This window comes from Macaca mulatta, chromosome 6, assembly GCF_049350105.2.
Source record: "Macaca mulatta isolate MMU2019108-1 chromosome 6, T2T-MMU8v2.0, whole genome shotgun sequence".
Classification (NCBI taxonomy): domain Eukaryota; kingdom Metazoa; phylum Chordata; class Mammalia; order Primates; family Cercopithecidae; genus Macaca; species Macaca mulatta.
In genome coordinates this window covers 66424731-66444927 of record NC_133411.1, presented here as the reverse complement: position 1 = coordinate 66444927, position 20197 = coordinate 66424731, and the positions used below count along the sequence as shown (strand labels likewise).

General features: G+C 39.8%; 1 protein-coding gene across 2 annotated transcripts in view; it reads right to left on the bottom strand.

Moving 5' to 3' along the window:
• Positions 1–20197, bottom strand: part of RAB3C (RAB3C, member RAS oncogene family) — a 293717-nt gene that overhangs the window by 242379 nt on the left and 31141 nt on the right. For both annotated transcript variants that reach the window (XM_015140007.3, NM_001265995.1), the window contains exon 2: positions 16121–16348. In XM_015140007.3, the coding sequence (XP_014995493.1) occupies positions 16121–16348 (228 nt within the window). The remainder of the gene's footprint in view (positions 1–16120; positions 16349–20197) is intronic.

Here is a 20197-nt window from a genome sequence, read left to right as displayed (position 1 = left end):
TCCTTTGAAGACATGACTCCATGACACAAAAAGAAATTTGCAAATCACTGTGGGAAATGCCAAAAAGCTTAAGGAGACAAACCTGTCTTTGGTTGAGACAGAGATAGTACTAGAACCTCCCATTTTGCTTCATGTCCAGTTCAGAGACTACAATAGAAAACTGAGATGAAGGTGAATGGAGAGAAAATGCTTCTAAACCTCAATATCTAAGAATGTAGTGAATAGGAGGAAAAAGAAAGAATCCAAAGCAAAGTTAGCAACCAGACAGAAGTGGGACTGTATTCGGTCATGGTAAGAGGGAAGGGAATGATAATAGGCTGGTAGGGAAAGAAGAAAAGGGGATGAAGCAGCAAGTAGAACCATTGTCAAACACAGTATGTCAGAAGCTCTTAAGCTTTGATGCTATTCTCCAGGTACATATACCCTCTGTCTGCAGCCACTCCAAGAACAGACCTCCAGCCTGCTGCCATATTTGGGCCAATCTAAGACTGTTATCTGGCTATAGAAAACAGAAGGAGGTCTGAGAAAAGGACCTTAGTCTGCCCTTTCCCCGATCCATCGTCAACGTTTATAGACTAAAGTAGACCTCCCTTCAGCCCTCCGTGAACAGACACAACATGACAGGATGACCTGTCTCTCAGAATGGCAGTTACTACCTGGGAAGGTTGTTAGAAATCCATACTCCCTGGTTCTGTTTACAGACAGATTTGAATTCAATAGGCTTGAAATGGGGTTCAAAGTCTACAGTTTTAACAAATTCCCCAAATGATTCTGACAAGGGACTGACTCTGGGACCACACTTTGAGGTCTGTAGAGACAATGGTTTCTATGTTAAAATTATTGACCAGACACTCCTCTGGGAGACAATGATTCTGATAAACCCCAGCATAAAAAACTGTTCCCCCAGGCTTCTAGTTTCTACAGCCTTCTTTTGTCTGGTTGCTTTCATATGTGAATCTCTCTCATATTCTGAGATCAGACCATCTGTAAATTTGAGTGCCTCCCAACTGCAGAATCACTTTCATGTGTCATCGTCAAGGCCAGGCTGAAAGGTCTCAGCAGATCTGGATTTTCACCAGTCTCTGAGTAAGAAGCCTCTCTCCTTTAATCTCTGCTTTCAGTCTTTATGTCATTACAAAACTTAATTTAGAATTTCATTCCCAAAATCACATGTACACATCTTGCTACAGCATTTGCAGAAGCTAGCCATACAGCAAAGTAAGAAAAATGCTTTCAGTTCTCGGTTTTATTATATTTTCAATTGACTGTAAATTTGTGACAAATTAAGTGGTAGAGATAAAATATTCTGAGTTTTGTCTTAACCTGAAGGTTAATTGCTTTGCAAAATTTGAAGAGAGGAAAAACCCTCAAAAACAAAACTATTATCTTTTTCCTTTCTTATAGTAGGAGGACAGATCTATTGTTTAATTAAAATGAAATAATTTATATCAGTCCATTTCTCCCCCTCAATTACAGTAAAGTGTCAATAATATACCTTGTGAGTCTGAGTCAGTCTTCATACAGGGACTCTAATCTGAAGAGTCCAGGGAAGATGGCCCACCATTCAACTATTGCTGAAAGCTCATTCATTCCTTTGCTTCACAAACTACTACTTTAAAATGTAAATACCATTACATATTTGAGACATGAGCCTATCAGTCATGCATAACTTCATGTAACTGAACATTTAGCTTCTGATAAACTTTGAAAGACTCGGATTTCAGATTCCAAGAGCTTGTTTTCACCAGCTATAATCCCTTTTTCAGAATTTTGCCAGAAAACCCAATGGCTTCTCCACTCAGTTGCCCAGTTTGTAAAGCAAATGGAGGATGGAGGAAGGAGGATTCATCATATTTGTCACCTGCCTCTCTTCTCAGAAATGGGAAGACTGTTGCTCCAGTGAGCCAGATTTGAGCAGTGAGGTGGTGCCATAGGACCTATTTTCCAGTCCTTTGCACTTGCTGTTACCATACTGTTGAAAATAGCTGGTATAAAAGGTATGTATTTGTGTTTTCATTTACTCATTCTCTCACTCAGATACTGCTGAAAAATAAAAACTTCATTCTGGTTTAGTCTTCATTGGCAAGACCTTCACTCTTTGTCCTGAGCCTCAGACCTGGCTTCCAGGAAAGTCACCTATTGTCAGACGATCTCCTGCGTTTAATCTGCCAGCATAGGGGGGTTTTCCAAACACTGACAACAACAAGGCCTCTTTATCAAGATGGACCTCTATAAAGAAGTGCCCCTTACGATATATGCCAACATTGCTGTAGTCTTCTGCTAATACTATTAATGATTTATATGAGTGCCTTCTATGGTCTAGAGCAGTGGTATTGAAAATGTGGTCTGAAGTTTCCTAAAGTCTTTCAGAGGGTCTCTGAATTGAAAACTACTCTCACAATAATACTAAGTTTGTATTTGCCTTTTTCATTGTCTTTCTCCCATGAGTGTACAGTGGAGTCTTCCAGAGCTTACATGATGTGTGATAAAGCAACAGGTTGAATAAGGAAACAGACATGAAAAATCAGCTGTCCTTTATTAAGCCAGATATAATGAGATTTTTTTTTAAATGCCACTTTTCTCACTAACTGTATTGTCTTTCAAAATGTAATTATTTTTCATTAAAATATGCTCTTTATGTGTACATACAATGGGCTTATTGTTATTTTAAAATGAAAATAAATATGTTTAATTTTCTTCATTTTAATTTATAATACTTTAAATATCAATAGCTATAACCCACATACAAACAAGGTCACTGGTGACCTCAATAATTTTTAAGGGTGAAATGAGTTAAAAAATACGAGAACACCATAAGAGGCACAATACACACATTAGGTTACTCCTTAAAACAGCCCTACAAGCCAAATATATTTTGCCTACAAGGCAAGTATTATTATCCTTAATTTATAGAAAATTAAAACCAATGCATTACAGAGTTTAATAATTTGCCTAGAGCCAAACTATCAGACACCCAAAACCCTTTACTTTTTCTTGTGCTGTCTCTCTTGCTGCTCTTATTAAAGTTGGTTCTGAGTTAGGTGTATTTGTGAGACTGAATGCACAAATAGACAACACCCAGACCACATGTAAAAGCAGAACTTTGACACACAACCTGCAGCAACCTTCCCAGGAAACCAACCTCCTTATCTACAATAAACACCAGGAAAGCCAGACTGCTAGAAGTCAGACTTGCGGGAAGCCACACTGCTCTAATTAGTGACAATCCTGGAGGCTCAGCAAAAACTTTTGTAACAATTTTCCCAAAAGGGCCAGGACTTGATTGATAACTGACAGCTTCCCCAATTTTTGTCCCTGCTTCCAATTTAGGATCAATCAAAGAAAGCAAAATATGCACCACTAGCCAATCCCATAGGATGCCTCACTTCTTGTTAGCATGCCTACAGTTTACCCATGCTAACAGCCTGCAACCAGGGCATATATGAAGGCTCCCCTTTTTTCCACTGTAAAGCTTTCCCACTCCTCTGTTTGCCTTTGGGTCTCTGCCAAAATGCAAGTGATGGCTATAGCTAAGCCTGTTCTAATTTGGCTGGTCTTCTCTTTATTTTGACGCCTGTTTCTATGTCATTATTTAATAAGTTATTAGAAGATAGGAAGCTTAAAAACTCTTGGCTCCCTCTCCTCCATGGCCTAGCACTTTGCGTAACACACTGCAGTCATTCATAAATGTCTGGTGCCTTAAGCTGCACCAGGAGTTGTTTGACTAAAATACAGCCCCTGCCTGGCTCTCTAGCTGCGTCCTTTATACTGTCCAGTTATACATAGCCCAAGGGGGTCTATACCACTCTCCACATCACTGAGTCCCAGATATTTGGGCTTCCAAAACCAAAATAATGTTAATAAATAAATACAAATGGGTAATTGACAGAGGATTGCCATCTCCAACAAAAAAAGTTTTAAAAAATCTACCATCCACCGGATTACCAAAACAGCAAGAAGAATTTAATTATAATAAGTAATATTATTTTCAAGTATTTTCTTAAAATTAAAAAACTTTCACTTTTTTTGGCCTTTTTTTTTTTTTTTTTTTTTTTTGAGGTGGGGGGTCTCACTGTTTCCCAGGTTGGTCTTGAGCTCCTGGGGACTCAAAGTAATGCTCTCACCTCCACCTCCCAAAGTGCTAGGATTACAGGCATAAGCCACCACGCCCAGCCCTTTATAAAAAACACATTGACTTGCTCTTTTGGGGGAAACATGTTTGTCAGAGGCCAGTGTGGGTCGGCTGTTGTTGTGTGGGAACCTTGCTCATGCAGCAGGGGGTGCGCTCAGCCTGGCAAGGCGGAAGGCCCCCTCTGAATCCCAGCCCTTCTTTGTTGTGCTGGATATGTTTCTTTGCCTTCCAGATCCACTCCTTACCAAATCTCACCCTACCCTGTGCTCCTGGAAACTAACTTTTGTGAACCGCTAAAACAGAGCAGTTGCTACCCTGTTCCACTAACCTCAAGGTGCGTTCAGCCCATGGGAGGTACAGGCAAAACATCAGAAGGTGGGACGAATGAGAGGTCCAAGGCATCTGCGGCCCCTTCCGTGATGAGCTGCTGATTGGCAGCGGCTGTGTTCTAAAAGGCCAAGGCTCTAATGTAATGTCCTTCTCCTATTACTACAGCTACAGTTCTTTCCTAACTGCTCTTTCTCTGTTCCCTTCAGTCCAAGGGGATAGTAATGACTCTCTGATGATAGCTCTGGAGTCTGCATCTTCCTTTATTACTTCCCGAAGCCCTGCACACATCTTTGTAAAATCATTAAACTCCCTAAAATTATCCTCTGTTTCTCTCCAGAACCCTGTCTCATACTTTACCTACTTCAATTCTTTTTTTATTTTATGTCTTCTTTGTACTTTTCTATTGTTTATCTATTGTTTTTCACATGATGCTTTGTAAACTTTTTTTTTTTTTTTTTTTTTTTTTTGGAGACGGAGTCTCGCTTCGTTGCCCAGGCTGGAGGGCAGTGGTATGCTCTCAGCTCACTGCAATCCCTGCCTCCCAGGTTCAAGGATTCTCCTGCCTCAGCCTCCCAAGTAGATGGGACTATAGGCACCTGCCACCAGGCCCAGCTAAATTTTTGCATTTTTAGTAGTGACAGGGTTTCACCGTGTTAGCCAGGATGGTCTCAATCTCCTGACCCGCCTCAGCTTCCCAGAGTGCTAGGATTACATGAGTGAGCCACTGCACCTGGCCCCAGTGCTTTGTAAACATTTTTAAATGATTTAGTTGCTTCCAGAGATTGTAAAACAAGATGGAGACCTTGCTTTCCCTCTCTTCATATGCATCAGCCCCTTCAGCAAAGTGATTTGTATCAAGTGATGCTCACATTTGCTATCTCTTATCTCGCTGTTCAGCTGCCACAGTGGCAATGTTCAGTACTAGCAAAATTAGTGTTAGGAAAGGAAAAGCAAAAGGAAAAAGAAGAATACGCCTACTACTGAAAATAAGTACTATCCAACTAGGAAAATACTGTACTTTTTTCTTAAGTCTGGCTTGAAAAATTAATATGGGGTAATTAAATGCTTAATTTGCACTGAATTTAAGCTGTGTTTAATGCCAGAACAACTGGTCAGTTCAGTATAACTGTAAATGAATCAATAGAAAAATAACTACAGGTGACCTGGTGGAGTGCACACAGCTCACATCTTAGACTAGAAGCTGCTGACATCACTAGGCAATATCCTGAGGAAATCATATCCCAGTATGTGAATTACAGCTCTCTGTGGATCCAATGATTTATAATTGTTTTGCTCTAAGCCAGGGCATCAATTTTATGAGCATTTAATAAATAAGCTGTATTGGTTTGCCTTTCCTGTGCAGTTGATGACTCTGTTTAGATACACAGACAGCTCCAAAACACCAGCATATTAAAATTTACCACTGGTTGGTGAGAGGAATCCAGGTGTCCAGAAAATATGCCACCTTGTCAATATGCTTGTATATATCATTACTTCAGGACACCAAAATTGAAGTTCTTCATATAAATACCTGCCTGCAAACTGGCAATTTATTTACCAAGAAAAGTACTACTACTTGCTGTTGCAGAAAGTATGGCGTTAAGTAGGTTTGGCCCATAAAATAAAGGCTGTTGAGAGAAATAATAATGATTTGTTTCTTAAGTACTTACTATATGCCAGGTATTGTGCTAAGAACTTGGTAAATATCATTTTATTTCAACTTACAGTAAAACTATAAGCAAAGTATTATTATTGTCCCCAGTTTACAGATGAAAACACTGTCATGGAGAAGTTAATTAACTTGCCCAAGGTCATAATATCCATATATCTTACAGCCATAATTTGAACTCAGACGGCCTGGCTTTGGAGCCCATTCTTGATCACAAAACTACTGTGTGATATTTTTGTCTTAAGGGGATTTAGAACCAAGTAAGTCTAGAGTAGGCCTAATATAAAAGTAACACCAATGTGTTTAGGCAGGTTAAACATTTTGGTTGGTAAATTTATGAAGATTACAAAACAGTGCAAAGGGAGGCTTCTATGAGATTAAATTAGATCTCCCCAGTGCCCTTACTACAAACCTCATGCATACTAATTTAAAAGATCTTCATACCTACATATTGAGCCACTTTCCTCTCAACTTGGCTAACAAATGACAATGAACATGGTTTATAAGAAAAAAGAAATAATGAAAGTAAAAAATTAGAATGAGAAAGGAAAGCAGCTAGAAACATGAAGAGGGACAGTTTGACACTGAAGAAAGAAAAGAAAACATACTAAGTGGAACTAAGTATACAGAAAACATCATCAGATACTGATAATCCTGAGCGTCAAGTTGGCTTACCTTTCATGTTCTTTTTTTCCCCTATGATAAACAAATGTGCAGTACATATTGAAAGAATTTTCGGCCGGGCGCGGTGGCTCAAGCCTGTAATCCCAGCACTTTGGGAGGCCGAGACGGGCGGATCACGAGGTCAGGAAATCGAGACCATCCTGGCTAACACAGTGAAACCCTGTCTCTACTAAAAAATACAAAAAACTAGCCGGGCGAGGTGGCGGGCGCCTGTAGTCCCAGTTACTCGGGAGGCTGAGGCAGGAGAATGACGGGAACCCGGGAGGCAGAGCTTGCAGTGAGCTGAGATCCGGCCACAACAGCACTCCAGCCTGGGCTACAGAGCGAGACTCCGTCTCAAAAAAAAAAAAAAAAAAAAAAAAAAAAAAGAATTTTCATTACAAGATTTAATTTGTTTCAAGTTCTCACTATTTGAAGCTTTACTTATCTGAAACTTCAGTTATACAGAACTGCCGTTCTCTGCTTCCAATTTTTTTTTTTTTTTTGAGACAGAGTCTCACTCTGTCACCCAGGCTGGAGTGCAATGGCGTGATCTCGGCTCACTGCAACCTCCACCTCCCAGGTTCAAGCAATTCTCCTGTCTCAGCCTCCGGAGTAGCTGAGATTACAGGCGTACACCACCACACCCGGCTAATTTTTATATTTTTAGTAGAGATGGGGTTTCCCCATGTTGGTCAAGCTGGTCTCAAACTCCTGACCTCGTGATCCACCCGCCTCAGCCTCCAAAAGTGCTGGGATTACAGGCATAAGCCACCATGCTCGGCCGGTATTTGAACTTTTAGAAGCTTTGAGAGCTGCTTAGCAGTCTTGGGATAGAAGTCCTGTAGGAATTGGGCTGACTAGAGGATCATGAAAGAGATCAATCTGGATGGAATATAATGTCATGATTTGTCCATTTGTACCTGATATATTCCTGGAAAAAACTTTTTCCTCTATTGATTGTTGGCTACCATTTGATTTCTTCTTTTAATCAGTTACAAGGTTTGAAGTTACTCTATAAGCAGTAGAAAGAGTTATGTGACCAGGGGGAATTATTTAAACACTCTGAGTCTTGGTTTCCTCTTACCTTATAAAGAGCAATATTAATACCAACATTTCGAGGTTAAAAATAAAATTTCGAGCATTACAAATAAAATAGGCACAGTGGCTGCTCGAGAGCAATTACTCATGTTGTACTTATAGAGAAAGGGTACAGCAGAACGGATTAAGAGAAAAAGCTCCAAAGCTGGGTGGTACACACTCAGATCTGCTAGCCACTTCTTGTCTATGTGACCCTGGGCAAGGTATTCACACACTCTGTGCCTCAGTTTACTCATCTGTAAACTAAAGACAAGAACAGCGTCTATCTCACAGGGTTTTTGTGAGGATTAGAAAACTTACTACACACAGTTGTACCTGGCATATTAGGGATCACTGAAAGCCAGTTAGGGGTTGGGTTTTTTTTTTTTTTTTTTTTTCAGTTGAGTGGATACTCTTCATTTGACAGATCAGATAACTGCTTCCCAGAAAGGTGAAGTCATTTGTCCCAAGGTTCCACAGAGAGGTCTCAAATCCAGGTCCCCTGCCCCAATGCCTCTTCTTTATCCCACTGTCTTGACACACCTTTGCCTGCATGTTTCACTATACATTGCTCTTTGGTTCTAGTTGTTGTCAATGTTTCCCATCTCCCACATGTGTCTTTCAGTCCCTATAGACACACAGGTAAATTTTCTACAGAAGTAGAGGTGGATTTCCGTGAAACTGATTAAAGATTAGGCTTTGGGTACCTTCCAAGTGGGCTTTAGCAATGTGTTTGTATGGTCACCTGCTTTCTGTCACTTCTTCATAAGGAAGACATTGTGTATCTTTTTCCTTAAAGAGGACTGGCAAACTGTAAAAGCTTCAAACCCAACAGTATTAATCCACCTCTGCTCAAATAGGGGCAAAATGGGAAGAAAATCAGGCTTTGTTAGCTCAGTTAGCATCTTGTATCAATCCGCACTGATCACCTAAAATAGGCTTCCCCTTCCCATTGTTGTTTTTTGTTTGTTTGTTTGCTTGTTTGTTTTTGAGACGGAGTCTTGCTCTGTCGCCCAGGCTGGAGTGCAGTGGCGCGATCTCGGCTCACTGCAAGCTCCGCCTCCCGGGTTCACGCCATTCTCCTGCCTCAGCCTCCGGAGCAGCTGGGACTACAGGCGCCCACAACCACGCCCGGCTAAATTTTTGTGTTTCTTTTTTTAGTAGAGACGGGGTTTCACCGTGTTAGCCAGGATGGTCTCAATCTCCTGACCTCCTGATCTGCCCGCCTCGGCCTCCCAAAGTGTTGGGATTACAGGCGTGAGACACCGCGCCCAGCCTGTTGTTTTCCATTTATCAGAGGGCTCTGCTTAGTTCTCCACAGCACTTACCACACTCTGTATTTCCTGTGTATGTTTACTTTCAATCCTTAATTCCTCCATGGTATCTGGCACATAGTAAAAACTCAGTAAATAGTGAGAGAGTGAGTGAGTGAGTGAGTGAATGAACAAATGATTCTTTTCCATTTGTCAGTTCTCAGCTCAGATATAGATACACCCAGGAAACCTTCCAGAGTCCCCAGGACGGTGTTGGGCATCCTCCCTGGGTGTGCTGTGCTCAGGCCTTTTGGACCATTTATAGCAGCAGTGGAATTCCATCTCTTTGTGGCTCCTTATGGCAGACCCTTGGCGTGCTCTACCATTATATGCCCAATGCCCAGCACAGTACCAAGCACATAGTCGGCACCAACAAGTATTGGCTTCAATTAAATTACTTAATTGAATACAAAAGTCTGAATTTTGGTAAACTATTTTTAGAAAAGAAGAAAACTAACATATAGTGAGTGCCTGTTTTGTGCCTAGTTTTGAACTAAGTATAATTTACAATAGCAAATACTTAACAGCTCAGGGGTAGGTGTTATTTTCCCCCACTTCACAAATGAGGAAATGGAAGCATAGAGAAGTCAGGGCTTGAGGTCACACCCTAGTGAGAATCAGGGGCAGCATCTGAACCCTGGGTCACCAGACTCCAAAGTCCCTGCTCAAGCCACGAGGCCACTCTACCCCGTGGCAGAACACAGTTACTGACCCACAGGTTGATCCTTTCTTCTACGTTCGTTTTCCTATCTTCCCATGTAGCTGGTAAGCTCTATTAAGCCAGGAACAACGTCTGTACCATCCTTTGTATTTTGTCAATGCTGAGAAGAGTGGTTAAACACAGTGGGATGTAGGAGCTCCTGCGTTCAGCTGCCTGACAGAGTGAATGTTTTCAGGCATCTTGACATTTCAGACACAGTATCAGTTTCCTCTCAGGAGTAAAACTACATCTTGCCTTTCTAAATCTCTCAGGAAAAGCAGATGCTAAGTTAGAAGAAATGTGATGGGGGAAAAGAGCATACAAATGACAGCACCAAGAATGGTCTTGGCAGCTGTCACTGGCTTCGGTGGTTTTCTTAAGAAGCTCGCCTGGGCAGAAAGTGTTGTTTCCTTATAAATAGACCAGAGGACCTGAATGTTATCCTGGAATCAATGGGCAGGGTGACTAGGCCACCTGAGCACCAAATGCAAAGATTATAGGCTGAAATATTTTCCTGTAGGTATTGATACCATTTTACTTAGACTCCTTCTTTCACGCCCTTTTCTTTATATGCACATTCTCCAACAGCGGAAACAGCATTCCAGAAATGTGCAGGAAGAAGTTAGTTGAATGTGCTCCAGTCCCTCCTTCTGTGCATATCTATGTGTTTTAAACACAAAACAGATAATGCACAAAGTGCTCATGCTGCCAGATAGCAAGTTCCAAGCAAAACAACTGGTTCTTTTCTATAACTATAAATAATATCTTGGACAGGTCATAAAAACTACTGAAAGATACTGAGTAATTATACAGCACAGAAAAAGTACTTGCTATGAATTAAAATATGTGGAATTTAATATCAGATCTGAAAATTCTGACAAATCACTTGGCTTCCCTGGATCTCTTCCACCATGTGGTCAAGTACATCGGCTTCAGACTCAGCGCCCAGGTTGGAATCCTGCTTGTGACTACGACCTTGGGCAAATCACTTTGTCTTTCTGGTTTTCTGTTTAAGAGAAAAGACAGCTAATAATACCACCTTGCTATAAAAGAGAGCTAATAATACCACCTTGGTTTATTTGGTTATTGCAAAAAATAAATTTTAAAATGCATAGAAACATAAAGTGCTTACTTTATGTGTCAGCACTGGGCTTGATAAATGTTGCTATTATTAGTAGTATCATCAAATGAGAAGGTTGAGCCAGAAAATCTGTCAGATCTTTTCGTGACTCAAGGTACTAGGTCTCCAAATACTGAGACCCAAAAATGTGCCAATCCTGAAGTAACAGACTTGGGAATCACAGCATTTGTCAGAGTGAAATTAGTGACAGAGACTGCTCCTGAGGCCCTAAGAACTTTCCCTCTGTATTAACCGTGTCTTTTATTTTTAGATTTTTTATTTTTTGTATTCTGATGCTTTGACATTTGGGGCCTCACTGATTCTGGAGGGACTGACCCTCCCAGGATTAGCCAGTTTCTAGAGATAGTAAACAACTTACTGGAGCACTTTTTTCAAAGGCAAACCAACCAATCCAGAGCACACAGTCCCAACCACCTCCATTTCAGGGCTTTCACACTCTGGGCCACTATCCATCTGCCCTAACCACTCCAGGACTTACTAAGTGCCAGGCAACTGGGGGATCGCTCCTGTGTCCCAGAGCCCGTTGAAATTGTTCAAACTAGCTAATCTGAACCCTGCGTACTCTGACCCTCCCATTCTTTCCTGCTTCCACAGACAGGAGGTGTAACACATTTGGGAAGTATAAATGTGTCTGTTACTTGTTAAAATGCTTTATTTGAATGTGGACTGTTGCAAATCTACTAATCCAGTTTGAAGAATCAGAAAATCCCTATGCAGTGCATGACAAGAAAGCAAACCATCAAGTAGAAAACAAAGAGAGGTTTCCCACTCAGGATCTTCCTTCCTGATGTAGGAAAAATGCCACTTGAGGCTGGGCATGGTGGCTTATGTCTGTAATCCCAGTACTTTGGGAGACTGAGGTGGGTGGATCACTTGAGGTCAGCAGTTTGAGACCAGCCTGGCCAACATGGTGAAATCTCATCTCCCCTAAAAATATCAAAATTAACCAGGTGTGGTGGCACACACCTGTAATTCCAGCTACTCTGGAAGCTGAGGCTGGAGAATTGCTTGAACCTGGAAGGCAGAGGTTGCAGTGGGCTGATATTGCACCACTGCACTCCAGCCTGGGAGAGAGAGTGAGATTCCTTCTCAAAAAAATAAAAATAAAAACAAAAATGCTACTTGAAAACTGGCCTCAAGTTTGATTTTTCTATAGCTGGAGGATTCCACTGACAACCAGGTTAAGGTTTATTACAATTTTTGTCATACAACACTTACCTTGAGAAGAAGTATAATGTAGTAGAAATCAGACTAGCCCAGCTAGCAGGAGACCTGGACTTTAGGCTCCGCTCTGGTACTAACTGTAAGGTAAGGTCAAATCACTTAGCCTCTCTATATCTTGGTTTCCTAACTTGGCGGTTCTCTCTGGGAGCAGTTTAAAATGAATAGAGTGATCCAAACTAAATCAATGTCTGAAGCCTGTCTTGGTAGAGAAAATGGTATAGTGTATTAACCCATGATGACTTTCATACTGTGAAACCATTTTGCCTCTTTTCTTTGAAATGTATAATAGGCTAGGATGAAGATGATGTGGATTTTAATGAATTAGTTACACATAATATAAATGCATAAAAATACAATAAGTTGGGAAGAGCAGTTCACTGCTTGGTTATTAAAGCACAATGAGATGACAAGCCATCAGTGCTAAATATATTTCCAAATAAGTGATTTGTGAGAGTTGTTAAACAATCATAACTACCTACAACTAAATATTTTCCAGCACACTTACATTATAGCATAATGCAAGGATTCCCGGAATTATTATAGGAATGCCTATACTTAAGCATACCACTGTTGCTCCTCATTATTTCGTCTCCTGCATGCCTCCAATGTGAACTCTTTCAAAAACATTTTCAACATCCCAGATGCAACAATCAAGATTGCCATCTTCAAAAAAAACAACCACCACCATATTCAAGAAGACTCTCAATTAGAGCAGTGTTAGAATGTGATAGACCTAGCTTGGAATCCCCTCTTAGCCATTCACTATGTGCAACCCTGAACAAGTTATTTAATTTATTTAACTGTCCTATATGCAAATTTATCAAGTAAAATAGGACAGTAATAAATTAAAAGTTTGGTTGTGAGAATTAGAGATAAGGCATAGATAATGCCTAACATATGCTATGTATTCAATAAATGCTAGCTATGCATCATATTTATACAATTTGGTATTTGCTTGTAGAAGTGCATAATTATTCAATAAGTATTAATTTCCCTTTCTAACTATACTGCAAGTTCCATAAGCATAAAATCTTTGCGTTGTACTTCTTTTAAATGTTTCACAATCTAATAGACCACAATAGTATATATAATAGTATACACTATTATATATACTATTGTAAAACCAATTTTCACACTCTTAGAATCAGATATGACTTAGGGGCTCCTAATGTACCTAAAGAGGAAGAAATTGGATTATGTTTTTATTGCAATAATATTAATGGTCATTAATCTACTATTGTGACTGACGAGGGGGGAAAAGTGAAGGATTCCCAAGTGACTGAACCCTGATGGGAGCGTGGGCATCCACAGAGCAGGAGAATGGAGGCCCTAGAATGAGGTCTCAGGCCTGACTGTCTATAGACTTAAAGAGTTTTATTTTTTTAAGAATCTAGTAGATTGTGGAAGATCAGAGACAAATTTGGAGAGAATAACATTTCAGAGACTTTTTCGTGAACTTACGGAAACTGAGCAGCATGAGGAGGTATTAGAGTAGAAGCAGCTCAGGGATCTGAGCTTTGGTTGGCCAGAGAAGAGCTATATTCATCCAGAAGTGAGATGTAGACATAAATAACTTATTTCAATGCCCCAAAAAAGGTAAGTGAATTAGCACTGGCTAGGGACCAGCATTGCTTTAAAGAAAATATTTTCAAGTGTGAAAAATAATTTATATTATTTGAAATATATCTGATTTACATTAAAGTTAGATAATTTTGTACCTCAACAAAGAATTTCTGTCAAAAACCTACACTGAAAATTTGCCAGAAATTATAAGGCTGGCTTAACACACCATGCTGATGTTTTATCTAAATGATTCTAACAACTATTTTTAATTATCTCTACAACAAAAAGAAGAGAAGAAAAAGTGGGGCTATCAACCAGAGGAATGATTGTTCTTTCATATTAGCAAAAAGAACATTGTCACGGAGTTAAGGGATGTATAGTTTCCAAATTAATTTAATTTTCCATTCACCAAAGCCCCTGAGAATTAAGGAACCTTTCTTAAAACTAAATATCAAATGTATCAGATAACAATTGGGTTGCCTGCAGTTTAAAAGGAAGAGAATGAATCAGGACCCATACATGAAGCAATGGACAAAGCTTTTTCTGTCTCCATACAGAGGAGTGTGAGATTGGTATCTACATTAATTGAGGTCAAGTTTCTGAAGAGGAACACTCCCAATAAAAATGCCTTTGGGGAATGATGGAGCAGGGAATATGCCCAGCCTAAGGCCTACTTGTACAAGTTCTTATGTGATGCATGCCTGTGAATTATAACGAGATTTGAAAGACTCTAGAGTTAGAATAAGTAAAACAGTAACGGCCTATTGTAAGCTACCTAAGAAGGTACCTGTCTGTGTATATACCTGCATCTTTAATTTTTACTTTAAATTTCTACTTTAATAAGACCTTTAAGATGTTTAAAGGTCATTCACTTTATACAGATTTTTAAATAAAGGGCTGTTTTCTTTTTTTAAAAAGTTAAAATCCTCTACTCTGGGATTTGTTTGTTTTTTGTTTTTAGCTTTCCATATTTATGAAGGGAGGCTTATTGTCAGTCCTACTGATCAGTCCTGGCACCAGCACCAAGTGGTAGTAGCTGTTGTAAATGTCTCAGAAGGAGGTAGAAAACACCTCTTGGGAACTGCCTGATTACAGGGCAAATCAATTTGAGTGGCAGAGGTACAAAGGAATAGGAAAAAGATGCCAAAATTTACTGTAGAAACATTCTTCCTATGTACATATTATGATAGCCATAAAATATTTACTACATCAGTCTTTTTTGGTGTAACCATTTTTTTAAATTGGCTGCTTCATCTTTTTTTTTTTTTTTTTTTTTTTTTTGAGACAGAGTCTCGCTCTGCCACCCAGGCTGGAGTGCAGTGGCCGGATCTCAGCTCACTGCAAGCTCCGCCTCCCGGGTTCACGCCATTCTCCTGCCTCAGCCTCCCGAGTAGCTGGGACTACAGGCGCCTGCCACCTCGCCCGGCTAGTTTTTTGTAGTTTTTAGTAGAGACGGGGTTTCACAGTGTCAGCCAGGATGGTCTCGATCTCCTGACCTCGTGATCCGCCCGTCTCGGCCTCCCAAAGTGCTGGGATTACAGGCTTGAGCCACCGCGCCTGGCTGGCTGCTTCATCTTTTATATTGCCTTGGACCTGCTATCCACATACATTTTCCTCTGTTTTTTGCTCACTGGTCTCCTAAATTTATCCCACCAGTTTGGCTAAGCTACCTCTGATCTTCTGGGGGTAAGAGGCAAAAAGCTAGCCAAATGGTCTCCAAACTTTGGGAGAACCTTCTACTTGGTGAAGACCCTGTTTCAAATAAATATTTCATTTCATTTGTTTTATTTGCATATATAAACATAGCTCTTAGAGTTGAAAACAGTTTGCACAGTATAAATAGACCATCTTTGAAGTTCTATCTGGAGCTTTATGAAGGGTCTAAACCTACACTTTTCCTATATTTGGTTGTTTATCTTTTTCTTTAAAATGCCCAGGAAAGGCTGCTCTCTGTGACCTAAAAGCCCAGATCTACGTAGCCTATTTTATAGATTACAAAAATGTCAGAGAAGGAGTCACAGACTTTCTCAAGGTTACACAGATCATAAAAGGCAGAGCCAAAGTTTTCCTTCCACCACCACCAAGATAGAGCACCACATGACAACAAGGCATAATAATTCACCCTTCATATCTTAAAGAGGCATCACCACTACTTTCTTTGAAACAGAATGTGTTGCAGCAAAGAGGCTGGAAATTGAGGCTTGTGGATGCCCTAGGGATAGAACAAGGCAGAAAGTTTCTCCCTTACACATGGATATGTTCAACACCCCAGCCTGAAGAACACTGCCAGTTCAAAGACACTTACCCAAATCTGAAGCTTGATTCTCTTTTCATTTTTGAATACAGTTTTTACTTTGAAATCGATCCCAACTGTGCTGACGAATGCAGATGTAAAGGAGTCATCTGCATAACGGAATAGAAAAGATGTTTTCCCCACACTGCTATTGCCGATGATGAGTAATTTGAACATGTAGTCAAAGTTCTGATCAGAGGAGTCTTTCTGGCCATACCTGGCATCTTGGGCAGAGGCCATCTGTGATAAAAACAAAACAAAACAAAAACAAAAGAGGTGTGAATCAGACCCTCATCTGATATGAAGCTAGCAGCATACTCATTATTGGCCTTGCCAGAAACAGATGTCAGACACTCAGGAGGCGAGTGGAGAGTGCTCCCCAGTCTTCCTCTGATATTGGTATCCATGGCAATAATTCCCTGCTGGAAGACAGAACAGCAAATCTTACAGGCCTTTCCAGCTGTGTTGGTGCATGTCACCGCTCAGCATTCAGAACCAATCAAAGACACCAAAGGGGATGTCTATAAGGGTAACATGACAAGCAAAGAGATGAGAAATTGGCCAGGGCATGTGGGCTCTGAAACTTTATAATCCTACTGACGGAGACACCAAGGTAGCTGAACAGCAGGGTATTTCTTCCTGAATTATCTGAATGATTCGAATCTCTCTTATTTCATAGGGAAGCACACCCAAAGCATATCTCTGCTTCATTTATTAGCATATCAAATCAACATCCTAACATAAATGGCAGTGTTTTTTAAATTAAAAATAATTATGATGGGAAATATATATAGTTCAAACAATGTGCCAGATACTGTTAACTTATTTAATCCCTCACAGTAACCCAATGAGATGGGTACTTTTAATATTCGCATATTAAAACGAGAAAATCAAGGCCCAGAGATATTAAGTAACTTGCTCAACTTTATACAGGTGTTAATAGTAGAGGCAGGATTCAAACAGGCAGTGTGGTGCCAGGGCTCATGTTCTTGACACCTGCCCTATTTCCAAATGACGACTAGGCAGGCATGCACAAGCGCCCTGGAAGATCATGTCGGAAATATTCATTGTGAAATGCATCACAGGAGAGCCTGACCTGGGTTCAAAACTTACCTCCACTGTGTGGAGCTGTGTGACATTGGTTTGTTATTTTAAATTGGTGTGCTGCAGTTTCCTGCCTTACATGAAATGGGAAAATATAATATCTAACTTGGAATTCTTGTGAAAATAATAGATGATACAACTGTAAAGTAGATATGTAAAGCATCTAGCATAAAATAGAAAATGGTCTCTACAATCAATTACAAATGCTTTAGGTGGATATTGGCTTTTATTTATCTTTTTTGATGATCATCTTAACATCTATCAAAAATGATGTTGCATTACTTCTAAGTACCATTTGGCTCAATATAGAAAAGAGGTATTTAGAATGTTGCATCCCACTGATTAGTACATTTGCTCAGCACATTTTCTGATGCTATAAATTATTTGGCAATTGTTATTGTATTTAATATGGTAGCCACTAGTCACATATGGCGATTTAAGTTTACATTAACATGAAATAAAATTAGAAATTCAGTTCCTCAATCATAGTAGCCACATTTCAAGTGCAAAACAGGAACATATGACTAATGGCTACTGTACCGGGCAGTGCAAACTACAGAACATTGGCATAATTGCAGAAAACTCTATTGTACAATGCTAGGCTAGACAGTCTATTTTCCATTTCCCATAAAAGCTGATTAATAGTTACATCTCTCTCTTTGGGGTAGCGGTAGGAAAAGGGAGAAGCTCCAAGAGATGGCAAAATGTTAGAAACAGTAAACAGTGCTCAGCAGGGTGTGTGCGTGTGTGTGTGTGTGTGCACGTATGTTTACAGAAAACTGAGGAAAAAGGGAAATGGTGAGATAGTGTATTCCTCATCTACAAATACTTAATGCCAGCAAGATAATGCAATTTTATGTATAAGAATAAGGACAAACAAAAACCCGTGTGTATCTCATGAAAGTTGAGGATAATAAAGATTCAAATTGCATTTTACATTTTCTTATTAAACATAAGCTTAAGCATTTCTCTTTTTAAGTCTATACGGCCACACAAATATATTTAGAAATTGTGAAAACCTGTAACAAATGCTTCCCAGTGGGCAGAGGTTGGCCTCTAAAAGAGGCAGATAGCATCACTTTCTTTTTTGGCCCACCAGCCCACATGCTAAGGTCAACTTTCCTCAACACATGCCAGCCAAGAGCAAAAGTAGGATTGCAACTCTTGACCACTAATTTGAACAATGATATCTTGCCATGATGATTTCTGGTCCTCCAGAAAGCCAGTTAACTGTTTTGTTCGGCAGTGCTATTCCTGCAGACATTGCCCTTTCACTATTTAATGCCCCTCTCCTATATGAGCTGCTAAATTCAAACAGGCCTAAAAATGGCCTTCATTAAGAAGATCCTTTTACCCTTTTTCATATGAACCAACCTGGATTTGGGGGTCTGGTAAGAATGTTCAGCTAAGCCACAGCCAGAAAAGGGTCACTATACATTTCCTAGAGCTGCTCACTTACTTGGCCTGATAGCTTACTATCTGTTGCACCCCTATAACCCTAAGGTGACATTCAAACTGAGGCCTGAGGATCTCTAGGATACCTCAAAAGATGTAATGAAGACTGCTACTATCAATTTCAGGTGCCATTCCAAAATTAGGTTGGTTTCAAAACCTGAAGAAACATAATTGTCCCTCACTATCTATAGGAGTTGGTTCCAGCACCTCCCATGGACACCACAATCTGCAGATGCTCAAGTACTTGATATAAAATGATGTGGTATTCACATATGCATATTCTCCTGTATAGTTTAAATTATCTACAGATTACTTATAATACCTAATACAATGTAAATGCTATGTAAATAGTGGTTATTATTCTGTATTATTTAGGAAATGAAAACAGGAAAAAAAGTCTGTACATGTTCAATACACATGAAATTTTTTCCCAAATATTTTCTGTCTGCAACTAGTTCACTCCATACATGGGAACTCATGGATATGAAGGGTGAATTATATAGATATCACTAATATATAGTCTTTTGGAATATGACTGCATGCATTTAGATGAAGAGAAGCACAACTGGGACAGCAGTATCTTTAATTTCAAGGGCTAATATACCTTGTTGTGTTAGCAACAAAGAAGGTAATGGGGGCAAAAGAGGGTGTCTAGGAGGGAGACAGAGCTGGTGGACATGTGTACCCAGCAAAATTCTTCTCAGGAAGAGCCTCTAAAGAATTAATTAGAAAAAGTTATTATCTCACTTACTCTTGAAGACTTTTTTTTTATATTATTTCCTAATTTAACACACCTAATAAGATTCACAAAGAGCCAAAAAGATATGCATTTGTAATGTATGTGTGTTTTTGTAAAACTTCAGAATAATGCAATAAATCCTAGCTCAGAGGATGAAGAAAGAAACAGCCCTAATCTTGCTGAGAACACAAGTGAAGCAATTTGACAGCATATGAATGTCAAAGAGGCTTACAGACAGGCGCTATGTAAGTTTACTGACATCTCTAAATACTGAAGTCATGTGAACATTCTCAAAATTTTCATGGGAAAATATAGCTGAAATTTGAAAACAGGAACAGGCAAGGGGCACATCAAATTTCATAAAAGATGTACAAAAATGACTCTTCAAATGGTATTATTCTTGAACCTCAAATAACAAATAATCATAGAGTTGGAAAGAATCTTCAGGGCCATGCACTTCCCACCAACCCATGTCCCTTTCATGGCATCCATCATCTGAGGTTGTTGTCCTAGCTTCATCCTTCACACTGAGCAGCAAGATGTTCACTATGCTGTGAAGCAGCCTTTACAGCATAGAGAGAACTTCAGGCATCTGAAGGAACCCCTCAGGCTCCATAAGCTTTCTCTCCTCCTGCTTGGATGATCCCAACTGATTCATCCTGTCTTCCCAGGACATGTCTGAAAAATTGAACACCTCCTGCTAGGTTAAAACTGACACCTCTTCAGATTTTCAAAGTCCCATGTGTAGCTCTCATAACTGGTCACAATATTCTAGATATTTATCTACTTAG